At 38.0% G+C, this 25,211-nt stretch overlaps 4 protein-coding genes across 7 annotated transcripts in view; 3 read left to right on the top strand and 1 right to left on the bottom strand.

The window, feature by feature from the left end:
- Positions 1-8,645, top strand: part of LOC105201482 (ARS-binding factor 1) — a 29,382-nt gene extending 20,737 nt beyond the window's left edge. Inside the window, exon 4 of one of the 2 annotated variants that reach the window (XM_026135323.2) lies at positions 8,467-8,645. In XM_026135323.2, coding sequence (XP_025991108.1) covers positions 8,467-8,504 — 38 coding nt within the window. In that variant the 3' untranslated portion in view covers positions 8,505-8,645. Of the gene's footprint in view, positions 1-170; positions 5,614-8,466 lie in introns of those variants that run through there. The other variant, XM_026135321.2, reaches the window with a different exon arrangement.
- Positions 5,757-11,567, bottom strand: LOC105201447 (facilitated trehalose transporter Tret1). The gene is made up of 3 exons (XM_039448416.1): positions 11,372-11,567; positions 10,354-10,429; positions 5,757-9,749 (listed from the first exon to the last, which is right to left on the bottom strand). The coding sequence occupies exons 2-3, from the start codon at positions 10,403-10,405 to the stop codon at positions 8,371-8,373; spliced, it is 1,431 nt and encodes a 476-aa protein (XP_039304350.1). The 5' UTR covers positions 10,406-10,429; positions 11,372-11,567; the 3' UTR covers positions 5,757-8,370.
- Positions 11,568-15,361: 3,794 nt separating this feature from the next.
- Positions 15,362-20,915, top strand: LOC105201448 (tetraspanin-13). 2 transcript variants are annotated; one of them, XR_851032.3, is made up of 7 exons: positions 15,369-15,723; positions 16,350-16,517; positions 16,815-16,913; positions 16,991-17,101; positions 17,167-17,304; positions 17,512-17,639; positions 17,875-20,915. XR_851032.3 is itself a non-coding variant. In XM_011169454.3 (6 exons), the coding sequence occupies exons 1-6, from the start codon at positions 15,664-15,666 to the stop codon at positions 17,971-17,973; spliced, it is 675 nt and encodes a 224-aa protein (XP_011167756.1). In that variant the 5' UTR covers positions 15,362-15,663; the 3' UTR covers positions 17,974-20,915. The 2 variants fall into 2 exon arrangements, 1 of the variants encoding a protein (XP_011167756.1); XM_011169454.3 differs by lacking the exon at positions 17,512-17,639 and having other exon boundaries at positions 15,362-15,723.
- Positions 20,916-21,739: 824 nt separating this feature from the next.
- Positions 21,740-25,206, top strand: LOC105201449 (cyclin-dependent kinase 2). Of its 2 annotated transcripts, XM_039447709.1 has the most exons (6): positions 21,740-22,354; positions 22,474-23,797; positions 24,021-24,216; positions 24,296-24,568; positions 24,658-24,861; positions 24,945-25,206. In XM_039447709.1, the coding sequence occupies exons 2-6, from the start codon at positions 23,772-23,774 to the stop codon at positions 25,053-25,055; spliced, it is 810 nt and encodes a 269-aa protein (XP_039303643.1). In that variant the 5' UTR covers positions 21,740-22,354; positions 22,474-23,771; the 3' UTR covers positions 25,056-25,206. The 2 variants fall into 2 exon arrangements, with proteins under 2 accessions (XP_039303643.1, XP_011167757.1); XM_011169455.3 differs by lacking the exon at positions 22,474-23,797 and having other exon boundaries at positions 21,743-22,354.
- The last annotated feature ends 5 nt before the right edge of the window (positions 25,207-25,211 follow it).

Raw genomic sequence — 25,211 nt, 5'->3', positions numbered from 1 at the left:
AAATCTGTCCCGACGTGGGAAGGAAGTAATATAAATCTATACGGTCGTTGCTCGGCCGCATTGCGAAAACAGGGCCGGGACGCGAGATGCTAATTCTTTGCTCCATATATCTCTGAAAAGATAAGTTTGAGTTTTTCACCTCTCACTTACCGGCACTCTTATCGTTTCAGTACGAAAGGAGAACGAGGAGCTGCTGAACTCCCTGAACAGAGACCTTTCCGTGCCCGAGAACGTCACGGCGCCTCCCTAAAACGGGGGTGAATTCTTCCGGACGGAAATGGCATCGCTCGTCCGTCAATCTCGATTCGCTTCAGCCGCGTGACACGAAATCTTCCGTCTCGCGAGGAGCAACGACGACACATTTCACGACGGCGGACAACGTCGTTTAGGAATCAACGTGTCGCCAACGCGTTTCGCTTCACGGAGAAACGTCCGCGGAAGCGATTCAGGGGAAGATATTCCGAGACGACGACGGACGGTGAGAAAAATCGACAGGTCTCGGAACGCGCCGCAGCACGCTGATTAGGTGTATCGCAGCATTTTAACGCGACGCTCCAGAGACGCGTTCCTGTATATACACGGCGTACAATGTGTGTCGCGAAAAGTCCTGATCGCGACACATTGTGTCGCATCGTCGATTGTATTGTCGCTGCGTACGAAAACGTCGCATTGGTATACATATATATTTCGTATCGATACAGACTAGGTGCCCCCAATTCCAGCAAGCTTCGTCAATATGGGCTCACTCCGACTAGAAACACACAAGCGCAGAACACAATCTAAGTTATTGGTGATGCTCGGCCAAATTAATCACTGCAACATCAGTACTTAAACTTAATGGTGAAATTTCTATTTGATCGAATAAAAATACGCTCCGCGTTGTAAATTGGCGATTTCTAACGTAGTCGCGGTAATCATTTAGCTCACCCAGCAGCAATTGTCTGATACAATTGTCCAATACGCGATAATAAATGCGAAGCGATTGAGCAATTAAGAGCGCCTGATCTGCGTGGAAGCGAACCGTAACTCTTCAGCAAGCGCGATCGCGATCTTTGACGAGTTCGCGCAGTTTCGTTGCAAATTTATTCCGACGATAGGTCGCATACCGAATGTCAACAACGAAGGAACGATTTAGAAGTCACGCGAGGAGATGCCGTGATGCCGTAGACGTGGCACTCGGCCGTTCGTCCGTCGGCGAAGAAATCGGCTGGTACATTGAGACCTCTCGTCTATTTACTTCCTCGGATGTGCGAGAGGTTGTACGTGGCCCGAATTGGCTATACACGTGTGCATCGATTCGCGTGAGTATCAACATGCGAATACGAGCTTTATGAGTTTCACTCGCGATCGTATCAGATATTCAGACATAAAACCGACGTAGGACGTGTAGGGTCCTCGGTGCTTTTTCACATGTCTTCCAGAACGAGAAAGAGGGACACGAGCTCAACGAACGGGGACTCTCTCGGGCCGCCGCCGATTCCTCGCGCTGACGACGGCCTTGTACGTTTTTGTGCGTGTAGAAAGCTGTACATAAGAACGTTCGTTATTAACAATCGTTTGTAGTTACGCACGTCGGGAGGATAATCGAGATAAGAGCCAAATTTGTTGTTGTCAATTGTAAGATAAATTGTCATAAAAGATACCCGCCGTGATCGCGCGATATAGGAAAGAGGAGAGAGGAAAAGAAACGAAGCACTAGAGCGATCGGTTATTAAAATGTGTGTACCTGCGTATGTGTGCGTATGTGTGACTGTACATTATTACACGAGTAAGGATACAATTCACACTTTGCATGAAACAACCAAAGTATTTTTATTCGTTTCACTCTCCGCTACACCGTCGATGCAATTTCCTATTTTGCTTTGTGACTAATTGCTTAAAGTTTTATCGGATATTTTTCGCTATGATGACGGCGATTCAGCACAAACTTTTTCCGATACATTTAACTCCGCAATCCTTTCCTACGACCACGGGAAATATTTGCCGAGCATAATTTGATCCTATAAATTTAATATTTCGCAATTAAACAATTTATAATTTTGATAGCAAAATTCATAAAATTTATATCCTTTAAATTTTGTTAAATTTATTAAATTTTTCTACAACCCCAGTGCCTATTATCTTTTATTTAGATATGTATGCGTTATCATTACTCGCAGGGAAAACATTTTAAATTTTTGTTATTGAATTTTATCGCGATTCACGTTTGTTCTGTTCGCGATTGAAATTATTTTAATTTGAAACGTTAGGTCAAATTTTATGTCGTTAATACACGTGACGTGTCGTGGCAGTAAAAGGGTCAATGATATATATACATACATACATCGTTAAAAATATAGTTTTTCGTATACATAGATACTAGTTATGTACCGATAGATGCAATCTGGTGTAAGCTGAAAAATAACCGTCATATTTGGCAACAAAAGTCTCTGTGACACAACAGGGTCAGACTTCAATATCGCTAAGGCTGAAAGAAATTTATAGGAAATTCGTGAAAATCTCTCTCGTCCACGAAAGCTTTTCTCGCGTCGAATACGCAGGGTAAATTGAATCGTTCAGATTGATATATATATATATATATATATATATATATATATATGTATGAACATTATTTTTTTTACATCTATGACATTTATCGCAATGTTTTTTTTCTCCACCCGCTACTGGTGCGCGAAGCGCATTAAAACGTAAACGCAGTTATCGCCATGTATGCCGTTTTTATTTATCTTTCCGCATGAATGTGGAAATGAATGTGATATATTCTCGTAAACTGATTTTAATTCAGAGCGTATCGGTTTTTCGAGGGAGCACGGCCACAGTTTCGAATCTGCAGAGTTTCGATAGCGATCGCTACGCGGAAAGACTTTTTCTATCCGACAATGAGATAATGTACGATAACGTCTATAAACAACTGTCGGAGTTTACACGCGCATCACATGTATAGTGACACCTTAGCCCCTAATGCCGTTTCCGCGACAATGTAAAATTAAACGCGACGCGGAATATCGAGCGCTTATTAAAGAAAAAATAGGGAGGGACACGGGCGAATTTTAGAATTTTCATGATTAACTTGTTACCAGGCTCACACGTATACGTCGAACGTGAAGATATACGCACATCTTCGAAATGTTTACGATCGCGCGACAGATCGATTGCAGATGAGAGGAGGAGTGGCAAGAAGAATTCTCTTCGTCTTTTTCGACCAAATCTCTTCGACTCGTCAATTTCTCTGTCCCACGCGCTACGTGCCGAATCAACGCGTCTGCGTTGCGCTTCGTTTTCGCTGTCTATTCTAAAGACAACCGTCCTGAAAAATTATGTTTCACACCGCAGAAACCATTGTACTATACTTCGCCGAAGGCGCGTTTGATATCCTTTGCTCTATCTATTATACGAACGACGGACGGGGCCGGCGATGCAGGGCTCGATCGATCGGCTGATCGCACACATCGGACGACTGGTTTATTATCGTCGTGGCCGGGAGACGATCAGTTTGACAGGCTCGTTTGCGTCACACAATCAATCGGCAAAACGTAGATCGCCGATATATCTTTCGCGATATGTATCGCAATAAGAGCGTATAAGTTAGGAATTATCGAGCGATTTTTCGGGCGTATACGTCAAGCTTCTTTTTTCTAGATAATATCGGCATTCGGAGATCGTTCGGAGGCACAGTCAGATTTACGCTGATAAGCTTGTTAACGTAGTCTTAAAGCAGAGCTCACGGCCGTAGATCTCTCGCCGGAAGCGCGTACCACGGCCATAGACCTCGGTCGCCGATCGACTCGGCGGCTCGGAGGGGCACAATAATTCGCTACACGTTGCGCAAAAGCCTTTTTCTATAAAGATATATCTCCCTTTTTTACCTCCTATAATAATTACTAATTTCTAGGGCCACTTGGTAGACGTCGTAGAGCGTTATAGAACGAGGACCTTTTTTCACTATAAGCCTGTCTCTCGCGACGAGTCTTCACTCCCGTCTTTTTTTTTTTTGCATATGCTTGGAGATCACTTGGCCTAACCCGCGAGAGATCCGTTTAATAAGCGAGCTACTAAATAGCTTAGTATTCGCGCGCTCGTGGCTCATACTCGGGGTATGAGTCTCGAAGAGATCCCACGAGGGCTAAACGAGCTCGACGAGTATTCGCGCGTATAGTGGCCGTTAGAAACTTCGAGGACAAACCGAGAGGAAAAAAAGAGAAAGAGAGAGAGAGAGAAATATTTGCGCTGGTCGCGTTTCTATTTCTTACGACACTATGATACCACCGAGGATAACGATACAATCGCGCCCCGACTTGGCACTTTGCGTGACGATTAACGACTCCCTTTGTCAAGGTCGATCGCGACTAAAGTTTTAAGCACCCCCCGAGATACGAGATGCGTGTGCCAAAGCTGTGCGTGCGTACGAAGGCACGCACTCCAGTTCCCTTCGACAATCATAGTGCCGGTACGTGAGTATACGCGATCGCTTGTGTGCGCGTTTTTACGAGAGAGAGAAAGAGAGAGAGAGAGAGAGAGAGAGAGAGAAGAAGAGGGCATTTTCTGCGTCGTGACGACGCTCGTTTTACACGAGCGATAAGCTCTCCACTCAGGAGTAAGCGGATTGTTCTCCGATCGTTGATCGCTCGGGACCGTCGAGCAGAAATGACTCTCGTGCTTCTCATCGCTTCTTACCTTATATAGCTTCGATGTCGTGCCGGCGACACTGCACGCGTCCGCCGGCGGAAAAATGTGTTCGCAACGAATAAACAGGAGATGAGGCACCGATAAAACGTACAAAATTTTAACTTCAATGAAAAAGAAAACTTTGTCTATACAGTTCAAGTACCAACGGTACTGCGATCGAGAGATTCGCGATTGTGAGAGAGGCACATAGCTCAATATTATCGAATTTCTCGAAAGAGATTAAAAAAAAAAAAAGATTTATCTATCTTGAATGAAAAAATTTTCCCGAATGTTTCCACGCAACTTTGCGTACATAATAATGCCTAAATTAAAATGCAGAAAGCATTCGCATAATTTTTTTTCCGTACAAGAGACAAAAGAGTCTGTCTTTACGCTTTCATTGCGCCAAAATCCCTTTTAGTTATTCAGTGCTGAGAGCTTAGGTCTTAAAACAATCATTTTTCTTGTGTTCTTTTTTTCCCACGATGCGACATAATCTCTTTGAAATAATGCGTATTAAATAAGAAACCACAATTTTGCGGTCTGAATACAATTATAAAATATGCACGTGGATAATATGCGGTCTGTCTCTTTTCTTCTTTCGGTAAAATTGGGCGACGTGCGTAACATTAAATAATAAGCGGGATAAAAAGCTGTGTGCAAGTTTTACCTTGTCGCTCTCGTACGCGAGGCACGCGTGTTTTATTCAAGGAAAAGTGTCACGCGAATCGTGTATTCCGGGCACGCTGACGAGATTTTATGCCAGGGATTGTAGCACTAATATAATAATCTCGACCACGAGGTGTGTATCATAGCGAGGCGTTGTGAGAGAGATGTTACAATGGATGAGATATTATAAAAAAAAAAATTTATGTTTCTATATTGTAATAACGTTTATGTATAACGAGATTATTATAATGCAAAAATATACGTACTAGTTGTCCGGTTTGCGACCGCCTCTTTACTGACCTCTTGCCGAATCGCGCCGCATCCTGAAATGATTTTGAAAAAAAGAGAAAAAAGAGAGAGAGAAAGAGAGAGAGTGTGTGTATGTGCGAGGGAGGATGCGAGAAAGAGATTACAGCTGCAGATGAAAACGGTGAGTTTCTTTATTTGTCAACGTATATTGCAAACTTCTACATCGTAGAAATCTGTGAGGTCGAGGTGGAGTTCGATTAACATTTGAACCCTGCCTAAAAGGGACGTGTAGAGAGTCATGCAATAGCGCGAACATACTTGACACTCGAGTTAAGTTGTAAGCTTATCAAATATAACATGCTCCGCGTGCGTACAGCGTGTGGCCGTGATGATAAAGGCGAATGACCGGTCGTCCGCGAATTATTTCCGTCTAACTAAACGCGATGTCCATTCATATGCCTTCGGCCTTGTTTACTTGCCAAACACGGCTTATGGGTTTCTTCGGTCTACGTAACAGGTGGATCGCGTCGGCAGTAACGAGAATAAACCCTTCTCTTGAGCGGGGGTGTCGTTAGCTATTCCGATTATGAAATCGGGATTTTGCATCACGCTCGGCCAGACGAACCATTTATTATTGGCGACCATTTACGCACGAGAGCACGCAACCTGGATTTATCCCGGGTAAGTTTATAACGCATGTGCAGAACATGCGCGAGTGTTTTCTTTAACTCTAATAACGGGCCAGTTATATTCTACGCCGAAGCTATTTCTATGACATACGTATGTCTCTCACCCTGCCTGAAAGGGAAATATAAGTTAGTAGTCATGCCACAGTGCTCGTCTAAATCCTCGCATCAGGGCCATAGGCGTGCGCGCGTACCTGCGTACGCGCGATTCACACGCACTATTCTTCGATAACGTTTAATCGTAATCGCGTTATGTCGTGTTGTTTTGCACCCTGCTTTAAAGGGATAAAAAAAAGATGTTTCTAATCGCCGTGGCGTCGCGCCGAACAGGAGTTTGCTGCTTCTTTCTTTTTCTTTCGCTTCTTTTTCTTCTTCTTCTCTCCAGAGAGATTCTTTATGCGCTTGCTCCATTATTTCACTTTTCATTTTACATTCATTAGTTTTCTTCTACTTTATCAGAGATTCTTCGAGAGTTCAGTTCAAGTTCAAGGCGCAAAATTATTCGTAAGGATATCTTATCGAAAGAAAGATCTATAAATCATGCGGAGTTAAAAGCTGACTGATTTTTTTTCCGCATGGAATTCTTCCACTGAAAAAATCTTTTGCCTGTTCGGAGCTCGGCCAGAGCGACAAATAAATACTTTACGATTAATTAAAAACTATCAGTCTCAAGCTTGAGTTTAACCCTGCCTAAAAGGGAAAAAAGATGGTCATGCAAGATTGCTCTTACCATATTTGGGGGGACCCTAGCTAGCGCACGTTGGATGCACGATGGCTCCCGAAGGAACGATTTCTCCGAAATGCCACTTCGGGAACCACCGGACACACACTGTAAATTCGCATTATTCTCGGTCGCGGAGATTTCTTCGCCATTTTCAAGACTTTTGCCCGATCGAGCTAACGTTTTCAAAGCTGACACGTCGACGACAGTCGCCTGTACAATTGCTGTAGAAAACCTCCAGCGAACACAGCGGTTGAATGATCTCGCTCTTGGCGAGAACACATTTGTGTTTTGACACGTAAAAATAACACCTCAATAACAGATCGTTATTAAATGTTGCCAGTTCCGCATGTGTACGCTAAAATCTTCCACTCGACTTGTGCTCATTGTGTGTATGAAATAAAAGGCTCGACTCTCACGTGTTGCTAATGACAACAAAGAATAATGGCGCAAAATTTACGTCATTATTTTTCCGTTTAACTTCTGCGTAATTAGACACGCGTCTTTTTGAGATGTTTGAATTGAGATTATTCTCGAATTAATATAACGTTTGCACAAGTGACGGGCGCCTGTTTGCGTGTTTAAAATGTAAATGTACATTATCCAAACAGATATGCGTCACAAGTTGGAGTTACTCTTTAACTTATAACATCGTACGATATCTCGATCGGGAAAAATCTTTTGGCGATCTCTCATTACTTCAATCGAAGTGCCTTCTTCAAAGGAATATAAGGGCCCTTTTTCTAGACACTAAAATCTTATAAACTAGCTATTCTCTGAAGAATCTTTCCTCCATATTCTAATAAGTAAAATGCGATTCAATAATTAACACTCCATTCAGTTTCCTAGTTGAAACGATAAAATGTAGAAAATAAAAAAAAAATAATATTTCTGTAATAAGATTGAAATCAAAACGCAAGGGACTCTGCAACTAGTAATATAGAGATTCTCAAAATTTCCTTTCGAATTTCTTGTATGGTAAAATGCGTAAATCCATCGACAGGGAATACTCTCTCCGGTTCATTTGGATAATTCACAAACAAGAACAATTTGTTTTAGTTTAAATTTTGCAAATCGTCTGTCATATAAAGTTTCAAACAGTATCGTTAATTAATTTTGTTTATGTCTGACTCGAGAGACAATCCAATTGTGTATTCAAATATTGCAATTGATCTTACCGATGATCGTTGAAAATATTCTCTCATCCATTTTTACGAGCGATCCGAACGTAACCGGAAGGGCGATCAGCCGGCCCAAGCCGTTCCCTGTCGAATGTCCCGTAATCCAGGAAAAGCGCATCGCTTATTTCTATCGTTTAAAAATTATCGTGCGTGAATTCTTCGTAAGTATCGCGGCCTTACTTCGCTTATGCCTATCGACCTAAGCAATCGTACTTATTTGAAATTGCTGCTCTTTTGCGTTGCTCTTCTTCTTCTTCTTCTGAATGCAGTTAAGCTCCTCCTGAATTTCCAACAGTGACTTGCCTTTGGTTTCGGGGACGATCAGCGCGATGAAGATTACGCCAAGATAACAGCTGATAGCGAACCAGCCGAAGGCCGCGTACACTCCCACACTGTCGGCGATTACTTGATACATCTTGGAGACGATGAAGGCCAGCACCGAGGACAGCAGATTGGCCAACGACACGGCGGCGCCCTTGACATTCGTTGGAAATAGCTCGCCCAGCATCATGTAGGGCAATGGATTCAGGCCCAGAGCGATGATCAGTTCGTAGAATATTATGGAGGAATGAAGCAGCCAGCCGTATCCGGTCGTGTCTACTTTGAATTGGAATTTTACGAAATAGAAGGTTCCGGCGATGGTCAATGCGATTCCAGCTAGAAGAGAGGTGGTGATGAGTAACGGTCGTCTACCAAGTTTGTCGACCAAGACCACCGCTCCGAGACCGGCTATCAACTGAAGCGCACTCATCAGGATGACAGAGATACTGGCGGGAAGACCCGCGTCGCCTTCCTCGAGAATCTCCTGAGTGTACGACTCGACCGCGGCGATACCGCTGAACTGGAGGACCAGCTGCAGGCCGATGCTGATAATGACGGCGCGTCGATTACCGGGCGTACCAAATAGATCACAGAATCCGCCGCGATCGCTAAGATCGCGGACAATTATCTTCTGCATCTGTTCCATGTCCGTCTCCAGTTGATTGTCAGAAACACGGCGCCTCAGACGTCTTAGGTTCTTCATCGCTTTCTTCTGGCGGTTCTTCATCAGCAAATAATACGGTGACTCGGGCATCCAGGGGAAGCTCATGAAGAATACCAGCGGGATCAACAGACAGCTGTAACCGAGCCATTCATAGGAGACGAACGGACCGACCGCGTGAGCGTACAACTCTCCGAAGGTTACCATCAGTTTGATGAAGGAGCCGAGGGTACCCCTGATTTCCTTATCGGCAATCTCGCCGATGTACATCGGACAGACGACGTACGCTATGCCCTGGCCGATACCACCGATACCACGAGCGGCGTAGAGAACATAGGGATTCCATGCTACAATGATGAGAATGTACGAGAGAGTCAGAGGTATGCCGCCTACCAGCAGACTCGTTTTCCGACCTAGCCGATCTACAATGAGGGCCGCCACAATGCATCCGGGAATGGTGCCCAAAAGATAGAAAGAGGCGATCCAGGAAGCATCGTCGGATGTTATCGGGACGTGGGATTCGGATGACTTCAGTATTGGCAAGGTGGGTGACGTCCAGCCAATGTGAGACCCGGTAGTTGCCAGCGATAAGGTAGCTACGGTAAAATCGAACGAACGAATAAATCATGATAATACGACAAAGTTATATTATCATTATTTATATTATTTTTATGCCGATTCTTGAGTATGTAAAAAAAGTTCATAGATTAATTATATAATTTTTTCTAGATAATGTAAAGCAGGACAAATAAATTATTATTCACGCGTAGAAAATATAGATATAAGTTTTGAGAAATTACATCTTTGCCAGAAATGCCATCTTAACTATAATAAATGAAGATAGCTTTTACGATAAAACTCTGATTTAACGAATGCTTGTTCGATTTTGTGCTCCGGACTTTAGACACTCTTGATTTCGAAATTGTCAAGGCCCGTGATTACCATTTTAATATCGATCTCAATCAATTCAATATCAATCACACTGAGCTATCATTATCAATAGGCAACGTCAGAAATGGAAAATTTGTACTTTTGATCATTTTTCTAAAATGGCTCTAAATTAATTAAGACGTAAATCTTCATTAGTGCGGTGCTTTAAAGTTTCAAATTACTGGCAAAATAAATTATTGAACGCTTTTATTTTAAATCATTTATATTATTTTTTATTAAACAAGTTAAAAGTAGTTTAGACTTGTTTACCTGTAATCGCTGCTAAATATTGCGGCCACCGTTTAACACGGGATTGCTCCATCTTTTATTTCTTCTTATCGTAGGACTGAAGAAAAAATTACAACTTCTTTATTATTAAGAAAGTACAGACGCGATTGTATTGGAATTAAATTACTTTGCGATGCCTTAATGATTGAAAGAACCTTGTAAGTTCAAAGTTTTTGAATAACAAATTAATTCTTTTGTACGAAAATTATGGGCTATGAGCCAAGCAAGGTTTGTTACATTATATCGAATACATTACACTAAAGATGATATAAGTCAACACGTCTATTAAACTTACATTTAAAATGGTTTATAATATTAGAATTAAAAGCTTTCTTTGATTCGTAGTCCATATCTTTCGTCATTTTTTTTTTGTATTCGAGCTTCAATCATTGTTCACTATTATTTTAATTCTTTTGTGTCATTGAATTAAATAAATACATTTTTTTAGAATAAATGTACACGACACATCAGCAATTTATAATATGCACAATGTCTTTTAATGTTAAAATATGTAATAGCTAGCACAAAACACATAAATGTACCCGACTTTTTTTTCAACTTCAGCTTTCTGAAACTTACAATGTTAGCTTCTAAAGTAAAATGCTATTATCGAAACTAATAAGTACTGGTAGATGGGAGAGCTAATGAACCTCTATTATAATAAATCATTTGGTTGTCAGAATTAGTTTGTTTCTCAATATATTTATAAATTTATAAATAGATAAATTTAATTGTACTGTACAATGTTATAAATAACGTGTGTAATCTTTCCTTTTAAAATTTATATTTACATATATTTTCAATTATTTTAATATAAAATTTTTATATAAAAAATGTAGAACAAGATGGATAAATAATTAATCAACATTAGCAGTATAATAATTCATAATGTCATGTTCATAATAAATCTTGCAAATTGAGGGTTTAATCAACTACTGCTTCTTACGCCGCGCTGTCTGTATAGATAATTTTATTAAATTTTAATTGATATTGTGCTTACAGAGATATAGATGAAACGCTCTAATGCTACCAGGAAAGATGACCAGGAACCTCCACGAGCCTAACGACACCCGGATTTTAATGCATTTCAGATGGAATAACAAGGCATCCATGGCGCCGTAGATTATATATGTTACTTTATCAGCGCTTTCCTTATCAGCGATCGTGTCAAATCTGTCGCTGTCCCCACTTGTCGTCACTTGAGACTGTTTACTTATTACTAGTAAGTTAGTTCGCATGAAGGACAGGTAGAATAAACATTGAATTATTTTTCTGCCCACGTGCGAGCTATTGCAAGCTTTTGCGCGTGCTTGATTATTCAAGACGGCGACAAAGGTCTTAAAGTAACCCAATTAAAACACGATAAAGGCACGGTGTAATTCTTTGAATTGTGCAATTAATGCGCGTTTCGAAGAGGCAATATCAAATATCTCGAGGGATTACTGTACCGCTATGTGTACTCGGTACGAAATGATACCACGTCTCTTGATTATCAACTTCATTGTACGACAAGTCAATAAAATTGGTAATGTCTTTAGTAGAAATGGTATTCATTTTTTATCAGTTGCTTTACTTCTGTCAAGTAAGAAGTGAAACCACTTGGAATTCCAATCAAGGTGTAACGCTTTGCTCGCAATTATTGCGCACAAAAGATGCGCAGTTATTACGCAAAGTCTGCATCCCTGTACTGAATAAAAACAAGACAATTAATAGACTATTAAATTGAACTATTAATAAGCAAATCTAAAAAAAATCTGTTTGTTAATACTAGATAATAATTAGATAGGTGTCTACGCACATTTTTAAAAAATTGCTTCAGTTACTCGATAAAGTTTTATCAAGTTGTTGTCCATTCTCTATAAGAGAATAAGTGTCGAAGGAAATTGCATGCATTTTTATTAGAGGCAATAATTAATATAACAATCATTTTTGACAAACTATAACATTCAATTTTGTCGTTAAATATTAATAAAATTTTCAAAGAATGAAAAAGACATTAGCGCCATGTTCGCCACTCTGACATTTAAATGTCATTTCAATTAATTCGAATGCAGTAATATTTATATAAGAAAGATTAAATATACTGCTGCCTTTCGTATTATTTAGCTACATTAAGTATTAATCGAGTGAATTTTCATAGAAAATTGCAAAAACGCGATAATCGCGTATTTGTTTTGGTTATGCAGATATTTAATAGGATTAATATTTTATATATTAATTAAAAAGAGAAAATCCTATACGTGGGGTTATTTATAAATAATGCCTTTTTGTTGTGCCGCTGATTAACGGCAGTAACGAACGTGCAATAACATTACAAGCTTATTGGTATAAGTAATTAATCACTTTACTGCATCGCCAGCTGTGATATAATAGTCTCCCTTGGAAACAACGGTCTCTCTGGAACTGTCATGAATAATGGACGGTAACAGTGGACAAGCAAGAGCAAAAAAAGTGTGATCATTATTTTTTGTAATGAACATTTTTTAAACCATTGTTTATATTCTGCTCGCGCGTGAAGGGTAGATACATAAATTCTGTTAGTACAGATTGTGTCGTGGATTACAAAATAAGATACTCTTACGTCAAAATGGTAATGAGAAATCATTTTTATTTCTTTACATATCTGAGATAAGATTTAAAAGATGTTACAGAGATGTCTTTTCTTTCTAAGAGATTGAGTGTCGCTCAGATAGTTCTATCGATAGTTCTGATAGTGAAATGTCTTTGAAATTTTAAGAGCCTCTTAGATGACTACGAGACTTATAGTGTCATCTAGGATTCCGATCTTTATCTTTATCTTTAATCTCTTTTTATACTTTCTACCTCCCTACTTTCTTCTTCCTACATATATCATTGCGTAACATATCACGTGAGCCACTTCGTGATTCGTACTGTTTGAAATAAGGAGATAATTTGTGCGCATAGCAATGCATTTTCACAAGAATGATCATTGTTTATAAACTCTCTTAATTCCAAGGAATCTTTTCTTGGCCACTTTTAAATCAAACATACAATGTTATGCGTTATCGCGTTTTGAAACCTTGATAATTTCTGGCGTAAATATGCGCTTTGCACTGTATCACTAATACCTGTACGCAGACGTGGTGCATCGCAAGTTTTTTTTTCTTTTGCGAAAACGCACGAATATTCCTTATCGGCCGTAATTAGCCTGCGGAAAATAGATCGTGTGTTTTCGCAATAGAGTCATATTGTTACAAAGATACAAAGTCTTATAAACGTTCAACATTATGTGTAGTTTTCCACGATGCAGATAAACACAATTGCTTTTCAGAGACGCATTAAATTAAATGGAAAATAGATTTTTGTAAAACAAAAAAGAAAAAAGGCAGAGATTTATAAGCTAAATAATATAAAAGTGATAATATAGGATAAATTACAGTTGTAATACAGTTATAATACAGTTATAATAAATTATAAACAAATTATTAAAATTAAAATAATTATAATTAGTTATAAATTAGAATTATAAATATGATGAGAATTATGTTTAAATGTACATATTACGTAATATGATAATTACCATTTTGTTTGTATGTGTGTGTGTAAATGTCTATAATATATATAGTATATTTTAATACTTGTGACATAAAAAAATAGAATTTTTAATTATTTGTTGATAATTGATCTTAATGATATTTACAATATTATAATAGAAAAAAATATTAGTTTATGTTTATTCCTGGTAGAAATTTCATGTATTTTTGAACAGTTACATTACTTTTGTCTAGTAACTGACAATGAGAAATAAAACTACTTCGGGTCTCATTTAAAATGTAACGCTTTGCTTGCAGTAACTGCGCATAAAACATGCGCAAAATCTGAACTCATTTACTGAACAGAAACAGGATAATAAACGAACTATGTCAACTAATAATAATCTGTTAATAGCTAGATAATTGAACAGATATCCACGCATATTTTTATTAAGAAAACTGGTTTAGCCATTGCATAAAACTCGAACAGATTTACATTTCCTACGCAGTATTGGATTGAAAAACTGCATGCATTTCCTACCTGAATATCTTCAAAGTATTAATTTCGCAAACATTGAAATCAGTCAATAGATATGAAAGAATATCGTTTGTTAATAACTAACTAATCAATGATCGTTACAATTTTGTTGGGAATTTGAAAGTAAAATTTTAATAAAGGTTTGTTTGAAAAAATAAAAAACGCCGTCGTTTGCACGATATTGTACGTACCAGTTTTCATTTGAACCAAATACGAATAAGGCTGGGCATTTCAGAACGTATAGAGAAAAATGCAATATGCAGATAGTGGCAGGGAATTGCAATCAAATACGAAAAGTGTTTATGCGTTATCTGGGCCAAGCGTCGTTAATGTTTAATCCACGTGAGCTGTGCAATGTGACATATTTACGACGGCGACGTTCGTTAGCAGTGACGAAATAAATGCGAATATTTTATCACGCCTGTGATGCCTTGCCTATATTTCCGTAACGAAACGCAAAACAAACTGAGAACACGCTCCTCTCCGTTTCTCCCTCTCGCGTTTCTTCGCGGTGAAGACATAGCTGGTGTGAAGAAATACGCGATAAAGAAATAATAAACGTCAACGACCGATAAACATCGATGTGACACTAGCGCTTCTATATTTGGCCTGAGAAAGTGAAATCTAATCTTTTTCAACGAGGACGAAAGATATGCAAGATAAATTATAAATTAAAATTCGTTCGCATCGCCGCTCGATGGATCGATTCTTTTTACGATCGGTGCGCGTCGCGTCTCAATCTCGCTGCGAGTCAACCATTGCGAGAGCCCAATTGTTACAAATAAAACATAAGGAACGAAAGGATCGTTTGGAACGCATCGTCGGGACGCGAGTTCCTATCGAGCGATTCGATTTACGAGGAAAATTCCGCAGATTCGGCTCCCGGATTCTCCCGGGCTCCCGTCTCTCCGACGTTCGTGTTTCGCGCGTGACACTCGCAATCTATCGAGCGTGTCGAGACCAGCCGCCATCATCGCGCCTGCTCGGTCAGTCGTGAGTCGTCTGCCTGTCGTAGCGTGTCGTTCTCGCGCGTGTATATCTCGGCAGGGCTCGAAAATTCGTGCGAGCACGCGGACAAATTCGTGCGCACGGTCGCGAACGTCTGCTCCGTAGCGGAAGCTGAACGCGAACTAGGTTATCCGTGTCGTTCTCCCAGGGGGATCGTCCTCTCGCACGCCGTGAACCGCTGCGACCGCAGGCGCGTCGACCTGCGGACCTGCAGGAGATCTGACAGCGAGCGGCGGACGGGCACAGTCGAAGATGTGCGGCGGCTTTACGTGCTCGAAAAATGCGCTGACAGCACTCAACATCCTCTACATCGTGAGTAGACACCTGGAGCCTACTCCGTGGACTCCGACACCTTCTCGCGGCGCTCTCTCGCTCCGTCTCTGTATATCTCTCTCTCGCTCTCTCCGATCTTTATCGGGTCGAAGGCCGAAGTTATCAATCGACGCTTCCCTCTCTCTCTCTCGCTCTCTCCCGTCCATCTGATTGCGCGTTTCGTCGTTTGGCTTCGTCCTATGATATGTTTACGGGAGCATCTCCGTGGTTGCATAATTGCCTCAGCCGCTTTGCGGCGTACTGGCTGATTAGGATAGCTCGCTCCTCCCCCCCCCCTTCCTTGCGTCCTCCCGTCTTTCCTTTGACGTATATACGCGCGTGACACCTGAAGACTTAATCTTATTAGCGCTCATTGACGTCTTTCTGTCACTTCATCGAATAATTGCTTTAAGAATTATCGCGGATCTTGCCGCGAGTGTCTTCTACCGAATACTTTTGTGCTAGCTTTGCACGAGTAAGATAAATTGACAACTGGTACTCGGATTATGCGCGAGTTTAATGTGCCAGCTTCGGATCACCTGGTGGACGGAGAGCCAATTCCATATTACGCTGTAGAGAACGCCTGTGGACATTTTATATTTTAATTGCTGTTTCTTCTCTTGCAGGTTGTTGCCTTTATATTAATAGGAGTCGCTGTATATGGCAGGGCATCCGCCTTAGTCACAAATCTCCCTATTATAGGTGGTATTTTAGCATGCGGAGTGATCCTGTTCCTCATTTCTATACTGGGCCTGATCGGTGCCGTTAAACACCATCAGGTCTTGCTGTTCTTTGTATCCTTATGCTAGCTTTTGCAGTAGCAGTTTTAGTGAGCTAAGTTTGTGAACGCGAAGATCAGTGTTTTTATTTTGTTTACCATTGCGATTATTGGTATCATGAATCTGAAATATTTATTAGAATATTCTGCATATTCTTTTTGTTCTCTTTGATATCAAAATTTTTTATACATTTATGTTTTATCATTGTTAATCTAATATAATCATTTACATGAGTCTTTATTAAACATCTCAATATGAAACGATATTCTGGATAAAAGAATATGGGTATGCTTCCTTAATTATAGTTTACAGTACATGCTTATCTTATTCCTTTTGTTCCTGATTCAATTCAGTATCGCCTGCGCCTGCCTTGCTGTCAATACTAAGCAGCAAGAACAACTTGCAGAACAGGTAATTGCTTTTTTTATTTAGAAGACATTGCGATATCACGTTTGCAGAATGGGATGAGATTTAATAATTCTATTTAGGGCTGGAAACATGTTGGATCTGACTTAAGGATGAAAGTTCAAACTACCTTTAACTGTTGTGGATTTAATAGCACTAATGATGAACCTGGTGTACCTTGCGAAGAAGTCAATGTAAGTTGCAGAGTAAGAGTGGCGTTCGTCATGACGGCTTATCAAATAATTGGAATCTTTTACAGAAAATCTGTTGTCAAACCCTCAGTGTCGATCAAATATCTTGTCCGCCTTGTCCAACGTGTATGCATAAGCTACAATCGACTATTGACTATGCGTTCAAATTATGTGGCAGTATAGGATTGTTCTTTAGCTTTACAGAGGTAAGGTTTTACGAACGACTGCATGTCATTTCACATTAATTGCACAATTGTACAGGATATAATATTAAATATTGCACAGAATATGATAGTATTAATATTTAAGTTTTATCTAAATTAAAAAAGTGCACTATATCCATATTGCGATATCACCAATTGTAATGGAAGTATTCTCATTTTGCTAATGCTAACACGTGTGCCCGATTACAGTTTGTTGGTGTATGGTTGACCGTGAGGTACCGGAACCAGAAAGATCCACGAGCTAATCCTAGTGCTTTTCTCTAGTCTAACACCATCGCCATGTCCTCTGTCACTTCATACGATCCTCCTAACAGATGGTGGGTGGCTTCACATGTCGGTTGTGGTCTTTTGATTTTTTTTTTTCCAGTGTTGTATAGCACTACCGATTCAAATATTCATTCGCTAATGTTCATTCATAATATTCTACATAAGTTATATGCGGTATATAGTATTTAGAGATTTACATGATATATCCCTAACTTTTGTATTTTTTTTCTTATTCTTCTTCTCTTTGGATTTATGACCGGACCTTATGAATCTAAACATTTTCAGGTGATCGCAGCTTTCTTGGCAAGACATTACCGTAATCAATTAGATCCACAGGAAAAAGCTGCAAGAGCTATTTTTCCGCAGCACAATTATTTATATTGATTTGACGATACATTCCAACTGAAAATTAATAATCTTTTTTTTATTGGTATTATGATTTTTGTCGATATGAAGAGGACAAATGTCTGAAATTAATTTTATTTTTGATTGCCTGAATATGTTGTGCAACATATTTTCCAAGGGCTAGATTTAAAAAACTTTTCTTTTTAATACTTTAATTCTTTTTATTATACATAATGCTCAATAGTGACAGAAGTTAATACATTTTTAACTGGGCAATCATAGGTTTTAGAATGAGTTAGACAAATAACTGAAATGTGTGCTCTAGTCATATACTTAGAACACTCATAACAAGCCTCAATGCGCCTTGTAGTCTAGTGACAGAAAACATCACGTGAGTATAAATTTCTATTAAATTTTGTTGCATTATTTTTCTGCAATAGTTTGAGGATAATGGAAGTTGACGATGAAAATCTAGTACACTATTATAATTGTATCATTTGGTTCTACAATTCAGATAAACTACAACATTTAAAGCCATTCTAAAAAATGTGAAATGATATAAAAAGAACGGTATAAAGTAATATCCATTTTTTAAAATATATTTTCATGAAAAAATGTAGTTTATTATGTTAAAAGCATAGATAACATCCATGATCTTGTCAATCATATTTTTCTCCCACATATAAATGAACCATATTAGATATATATATAATTATATTCAGTAATATCTAGAAATTTACATCTTCCGAGTAAAAATTCTGTCATATCATCTTTGAGTACTTTTAGACAACTTTATAATATTTTTATGCCTGCGAAGAGATTGTTTTTATATTTTAAAATATTTTATAGTGTGTTACGATATAACTTCTGTTATATGAAATTGTAATCAAAATCGGAAGAGAAATTGTAATATAATCTTACAACAAACCATATCTGATGAAACTTGGCTTACTTTTGACAGCTGTCGTACACTCGCTTATGATATCGTATGATGGAAAATCGTATGATAAGAAATTATACTTGAAATGTATAAACTATCGAATTATTTATCCTATGATAATGCGCCGTCAGCGAGATAATCGTATTTCAAGTTTCATCCACGAAAAATATCCAATACGAGCGCTTTGCTTGAAATTAAATTCTATGCTGATTGTGCACTCTAAGAAAATTTACGCATAATAAGCTGAATATAAGACGTCCTAAACAGCCTGGTGGGAAGTTATTAAAGAACTTTATAATAGTCTCGCTTTCTTGCATAATGTAGAGTTCCTAATGGACTACTCGTCGTGGGCTTTTAAGCTTTTGCGGTCGTAAGGAGGAGACGAAGGGGGAATATTTAAATCATCTTGTCGAATATCATTAGACTTACGACCGTACGAATTTAATAGTAGCGAAAATTGTATTTTATTTGCGATAAAAAATGAAATTTATTGAATGACGTCTTGAATAAGATAATATCCTTCCAGGTTTTTTCGGACAAAATTTATATATTATAGATAAAACTTTACGAAAGACACGTGTTGTGAATTTAATGTGCATGAAAATATTGTTTACATTGTGCCCTATTCTAGGTATTAGAGAATGTAGCATATTTTCTATCTAATCTCATTGCGTGAGATGCAGATGGGACGAATCTCGCCATAATTACATTTCCGAGAGTCTCTCTCTGTCTGAAAAACAGCTGTTAAGATACATCGTAGTATACATTTATAGTTACATCACATCTTTAATGTTCAATAACGAATCGAACTTGTTGCTCCATCGCGTTTTAATTTTAAGAATACAATGAAACGATAATTGAACAAAATTCATGGAATTCGTTATTGAATATAAAAACGATAAAATCGTAGTTTAACGAATCGCACATTTGACGAATTTTTTTTTTTTAATATTTGTGGAATATATGTCACTTTGACGAATTACCCAATATCGTTTTAACGAACGATTCGAGTCCGCGCAAATTTACGAAGTTATGCCAGTCACGTCTCACGAATAGTGGAAAGTTACCCGCGGATATATCTTCCTATGTAAGCGTACGAAATAAAAATAACGTAAACATTCCAATTTTTATGCGCCTCTTCCCTCTGGCTTTGGTAGAAAACGTGCATGTATTTTGCGCGTGCACGGAATTGAGGACTCGAATATATGGTATGAAAAGTATATACGGTAGTATAATTCCTATACAATATTTTTACCTAAAAAAAGAAATACGTATCGTAACCAATCTACTCGTAATTAGACAAATCACTGTACGTATGTCCTGAGAGCTGAAAACAATCGAGAAATGCGTATGTATAGGAGCGATTTACACGCATCTCTGCGTAACTGAAAGATAGAACTACGTAAGCCACGCCCGATTATATTATATGTATAATGTAGTGCGTGCGTGAGAGAGGAATCTCTTGAAATCAAAATCTGATGTGGGAAGACTTGAATGACAATCCTAAGTGACGGAAATCATATATTGTACACGTTAGAAATCATATTCGAATTACATTCGATTTATCTCCTCATATCGAATGTCTTGATTCTGTACATCCATTCTTTGTAACCACGTTACATCACTCTTTCTGAAGTTAAAATAAAAAAAAAACGTAAATATATATAATTGAGCGTTGTGCGGTGAGACATAGAAAGTGCAAAGGGCAGCCTCATGTATATCCTCTCCAAAGAATTCGAGGCATTGCGCCTGTGACCAAAGGTTCGAAATTAATCGGATTTCGAAAAAGCTACGTTTAATTCCAATACTCGTGCATTCCGCAACGGACGGCAAACAATCTTGAATATGTTAAGAATGAGGATTTAAACAATTCCAATTAAGAGAGAAATACATGTTATTGTACAACGCTGTATGTATCAGGTATCGAAGAAGTATCAAGGGCTAAACGATTGCGGGCTAAACGATTGCGAGCAATAAAGTCTCAATTGTCAGAGCTCTCGCGTAACGATTATGATAAATAAATAAATGAATGATGTTTGGACATGTATGTATTTAATATTGAAGGAAGTATTTCTTGAATACATTTGAAATCGAAAGTTGCTATTAAAAAAATATAATAAATTTACGAAAGAGATAACGTAGTATATTTTCCGAGCTTCTTCGAGCGTAATTTTTTAGTCAATGATTGCTTATATTCTGTTAATTGAAAAATCATTGTTAAAATCTTTCTTTTTGAAAAGTGAAGATGTATAAAAAGTATTATTTGAATTTTTCGACATAGCAAACTGAAACTTTAACCAAAGCAAGATAAACGTCTCATGTCCATTTCTGTATCTAGCGTAAATTAACTTTAATCTTGATTTAACTTGCCTTTTATCTCTTTCTAGAAATTAGGAAAAGATAAAAAGTTCTAAGAAATAGACAAAATAAAGAATAATTTAAACTAGGATTAAAATTAATCTATAGTCTGGTGAAAATGTTTATACGAATTGGAACATTTCAGAAATATAAACAAAATCTACACATCTTAGAATTTTTCGTACATGTATATAAATCTTGATATATTTTAAAATTTCTTGAAATTTCTCATCCTTTGATTTCTTAAAATTATTTTTAATTTGTTTTTATGTATTTCTTAAAAATATTTTAAACTTGTTCAGATTTTATATTTTTCAGAAATTATGGAATAAGAAATCTTAGGATATTTTACAGAATTTATACATTAATACATATGAAAAATTCTAAAAAAGATGTAGGCTTTCTCAATATTTTTGAAAAGTGTTTCAATTCATGTAAAAATCAAAGAAATTTTCAAAGATTTTCTGAAATTTCTAAAATTAATTTAAATAGAAATTTTGAAATTTACTTAAAAATTAAAAAAAACATATTAATCAGGATATGGATAGAAATGGACATAATTTCTCACGACTGATTTTTTTAATGATCTCTAGGCGCTCAATGAGAATTATTTACATTAGTAATATCGCGAGACGAGTTCATTCACCCCGTTACGTTGTCGATTATTTAACGCGGGTCAATAGCCATATGTCGATCTCGAGTCCATCGATTCGTGCTATCGATTCCTCTCACCATCCCTCCTAAAAAATAAAAATGGCCACCGCGAGCGCGCGCAGGTAGCTGTATCAGGCTGTGTGGTGTTGATAAACAGTCGGGCGGTAGAACGGCCTGCGACGGTCGATCATATTCTCGACGTTCCGGCGTGCCGGTGACCCTGGTGCGAAACAAATCAACAACGGCGTCGACGGTGGAGAAGAGCAGGGAAGGCGCGGCGACGGCCTTGGCCGAGGAGCGGCGTCCCCGAACTCACAGTGGCGGTGACAACGAGCGCGGCAACGTTGAGGTTATGGACAACTTCGTGAAGATAGAGAAGATAGGGGAGGGAACGTACGGGGTCGTCTACAAGGCCCGGGACAAACTCACCGGGAATCTGGTGGCCCTCAAGAAGATCCGTCTTGAGACGTATGTGCGGCTTCATCAATTTATCTAAGAAACAAAAAAAAATTGCTTTTCTCTTTCTTTTTCTTTCTCTCTCCCTCCCTCTCTCTCTTTCTCCTTCTCTGTTTCTCGCTCGTTAACAGTGTCATCCTGTAAACGCGGACATCAGGAAGAGGAACGTTTTCTGCAGGATGCTAAAGCTAGATGAGACTTCGTTTTAAAGGAATTTATTACGATAATTTTGTTATCAGAAACTCGGCAAAATCCGAACGAGATAACGAATATTCGAAGAAGAAAATCATTCGTTCGGTTAAGTGTTAACTGTTTTTAAAAACATTCCTTATACTGTATCCTTGTTTTTTGTCGTACGTGATATATCAAGAGAACAGGAGCAATGCAGGAAGTATTTTTTTCCCTCTCTTTCTCTCATATATTTAATCACAATAAATATATTAATATTATTACTAACTCTTTTAATTTAACCAATTTCGCTTTTTTTTTTAAATGAAAGATACGTATATTTAAATGTATTTTTAAAAACATTTTTACTTATTTATATGTAGATTTGTATAACATATTGTTAAGCTTTTATTAATCTATCTTTGAACATAATTCCCATGGCTACATACCATTAATATTTATTCTTTTTCAAAGCTTGATACATTACTATTTTAATAAAAATATTCTATATTCTTCACTTACAATATGTCTGTATAAAAATTAAAACACTAATTGAATCTTGCAGGCATAAGAATACTTGAATCATTTTTGCAAGAAATGACATTTGCCAATTTTTTTAAAATTGTATTTTAAAACTGAACTACATTATTAATTTTATTCATTTCCTAGGGGTAAAATCATCAGAATAATTTAATGGCGTGTCAGACTTTTAATGGTGTATCCTTGTAAATTTAATAACAGCTAATCCAAATGTTTAATTAAGGTACGCGCTGTTGACTTGTCCAACTTTACAAAATTAATTCGGCCATTATTCATATATATGTTAAAAATTATCAGTTTGCAGAACTGCAATATCAGCTGGGCTTTTGCTTGTGCACACTGCTAACACACTGCTAACAATCTGCATATTGGGGTCAGCTGAATCTGCGGGGGCCACGTTACACTAATTTTCGTAGCACCACATTATTCAGCTTGTCCCATTATGCCATGCTCGCCTGGTTTTTGATTTGGTATTTTTTTTATTTTAATACACTGTAATTATTAATTTAATAAGATGTGTTCCGTCAGGATTATTTTTGAGATAAAATCTTTGTGTACGTATGTATGTATATATATATTTATACATCTTCTACAATTATAGCATTTTTATTGAAGATAACACATTTTTCCTTGGGTATACAGAGATTAACGGAATTGCTTTTACATTATATTATTATATTTATCTTTCTTCCGCCGATGTAACTTTGATGTCTTAAATATTATGTTGTACATGTTTATAAGATATTTGTAAGTAAATAACTATTTAATTAGTTTAAGCAAAATTGAATGAATTTGATGAATATGTTAAAAAAATCTCAATTTTTCATAAGAAAGTTTTACTTTTTTTTTTTTTTTTTTTTTTACAAAACTGAGCGAAACTTTCCTATGAAGAATTGAGATTTTTTTGAACGTATTCGTCAGATTCGTTTAATTTTGCTTAAACTAATTAAATAGTGCTACTTTAAATCAGGGAAAGGGAAGGCGTTCCATCTACCGCCATTCGGGAGATATCGTTATTAAAAGATCTCGCTCATCCAAACATCATACAGTTGTTCGATGTCGTAGACGGCGACAATCATCTGTACCTCGTATTTGAATTTCTACAGCAGGACCTGAAAAAATTGCTAGACTCCGTTAAGGGAGGCCTAGAGCCAGCTCTCGTTAAGGTAATGCGAAGCTGCATTTCGCAACGCGTATATACGTAGGTTTTTAAAAAACAACAAAATGGGGCGGTTTGTGTTACAGAGCTACCTGTACCAATTGCTGAAAGCAATTTCCTTTTGCCATCTCCGTTGTATATTGCACAGAGACTTAAAACCGCAGAATTTATTGATAGATCGAGAGGGTCATATAAAACTGGCCGACTTTGGATTGGCCAGAATGATCGGCGTGCCCGTGCGCACTTACACGCACGAGGTTGTCACGCTTTGGTATCGCGCACCGGAGGTCCTCCTAGGAACTAAATTGTACACTTGCGCGCTGGACATATGGAGTCTCGGTTGTATATTTGCAGAAATGGTATGTGAAAATTGCGCGACAGTTTATCCGAGTCTATCAAATGTCGGGATAAAATAGTGGATTTCTGCGTAATGACACGATCTTTGTAGGCGACTAGGAGAGCTCTGTTTCCTGGAGACTCCGAGATAGATCAGTTATTTAGAATATTTCGCATGCTCGGCACGCCGGATGAAACAATCTGGCCGGGGGTGTCACAGCTTCCGGATTACACATCTAGATTCCCGAGATGGGAGGCAACTAATATAGACGATGTTTTACCCAGTTTCGATGATGATGCCAAAGACTTACTTTCAGTAAGGAAAAATCCGAAATCTGTTCCGCGTGCGCGCGTTTTTGTGCATACATATATTTATTTTTGGTTTTTTTTTCTTTTTAGAAAATGCTGACGTACGATCCTAATCAGAGGATAACGGCAAAAAAAGGATTGACTCACCCGTATTTTACTGGGGTCAAATTAGTTCCACCTCCACTGCCAAAGAAAAACTGACATAGACTTTACAGCCGATTAAAATATTGTATTTTTACAATTTTTTATAAACGTGAAGGCGAAATAATTTTGGACGGATATAACTTTATACTGCGAGTGTGTTCACAAATACGGTATAGTCTAAAATATATATATATTTTTATTACTTCTATAAAT

This window comes from Solenopsis invicta, chromosome 4 (genome assembly GCF_016802725.1).
Source record: "Solenopsis invicta isolate M01_SB chromosome 4, UNIL_Sinv_3.0, whole genome shotgun sequence".
NCBI classification, from domain to species: Eukaryota; Metazoa; Arthropoda; class Insecta; order Hymenoptera; family Formicidae; genus Solenopsis; species Solenopsis invicta.
Note: the sequence above shows the minus strand (reverse complement) of the source record. Positions and strands in the feature narration are given on the sequence as shown.

Coding starts and splice junctions, on each gene's coding strand:
- LOC105201447 (XM_039448416.1), bottom strand. CDS start 10,405: ATGGAGCAATCCCGTGTTAAACGGTGGCCGCAATATTTAGCAGCGATT. Junction 9,750..10,353: donor ATATTTAGCAGCGATTACAG/GTAAACAAGTCT, acceptor ATTTTACCGTAG/CTACCTTATCGCTGGCAACT.
- LOC105201448 (XM_011169454.3), top strand. CDS start 15,664: ATGTGCGGCGGCTTTACGTGCTCGAAAAATGCGCTGACAGCACTCAAC. Junction 16,518..16,814: donor ATCAGGTCTTGCTGTTCTTT/GTATCCTTATGC, acceptor TATAGTTTACAG/TACATGCTTATCTTATTCCT. Junction 16,914..16,990: donor AAGAACAACTTGCAGAACAG/GTAATTGCTTTT, acceptor AATTCTATTTAG/GGCTGGAAACATGTTGGATC.
- LOC105201449 (XM_011169455.3), top strand. CDS start 22,239: ATGGACAACTTCGTGAAGATAGAGAAGATAGGGGAGGGAACGTACGGG. Junction 24,217..24,295: donor TAGAGCCAGCTCTCGTTAAG/GTAATGCGAAGC, acceptor TTTGTGTTACAG/AGCTACCTGTACCAATTGCT. Junction 24,862..24,944: donor ATGCCAAAGACTTACTTTCA/GTAAGGAAAAAT, acceptor TTTTCTTTTTAG/AAAATGCTGACGTACGATCC.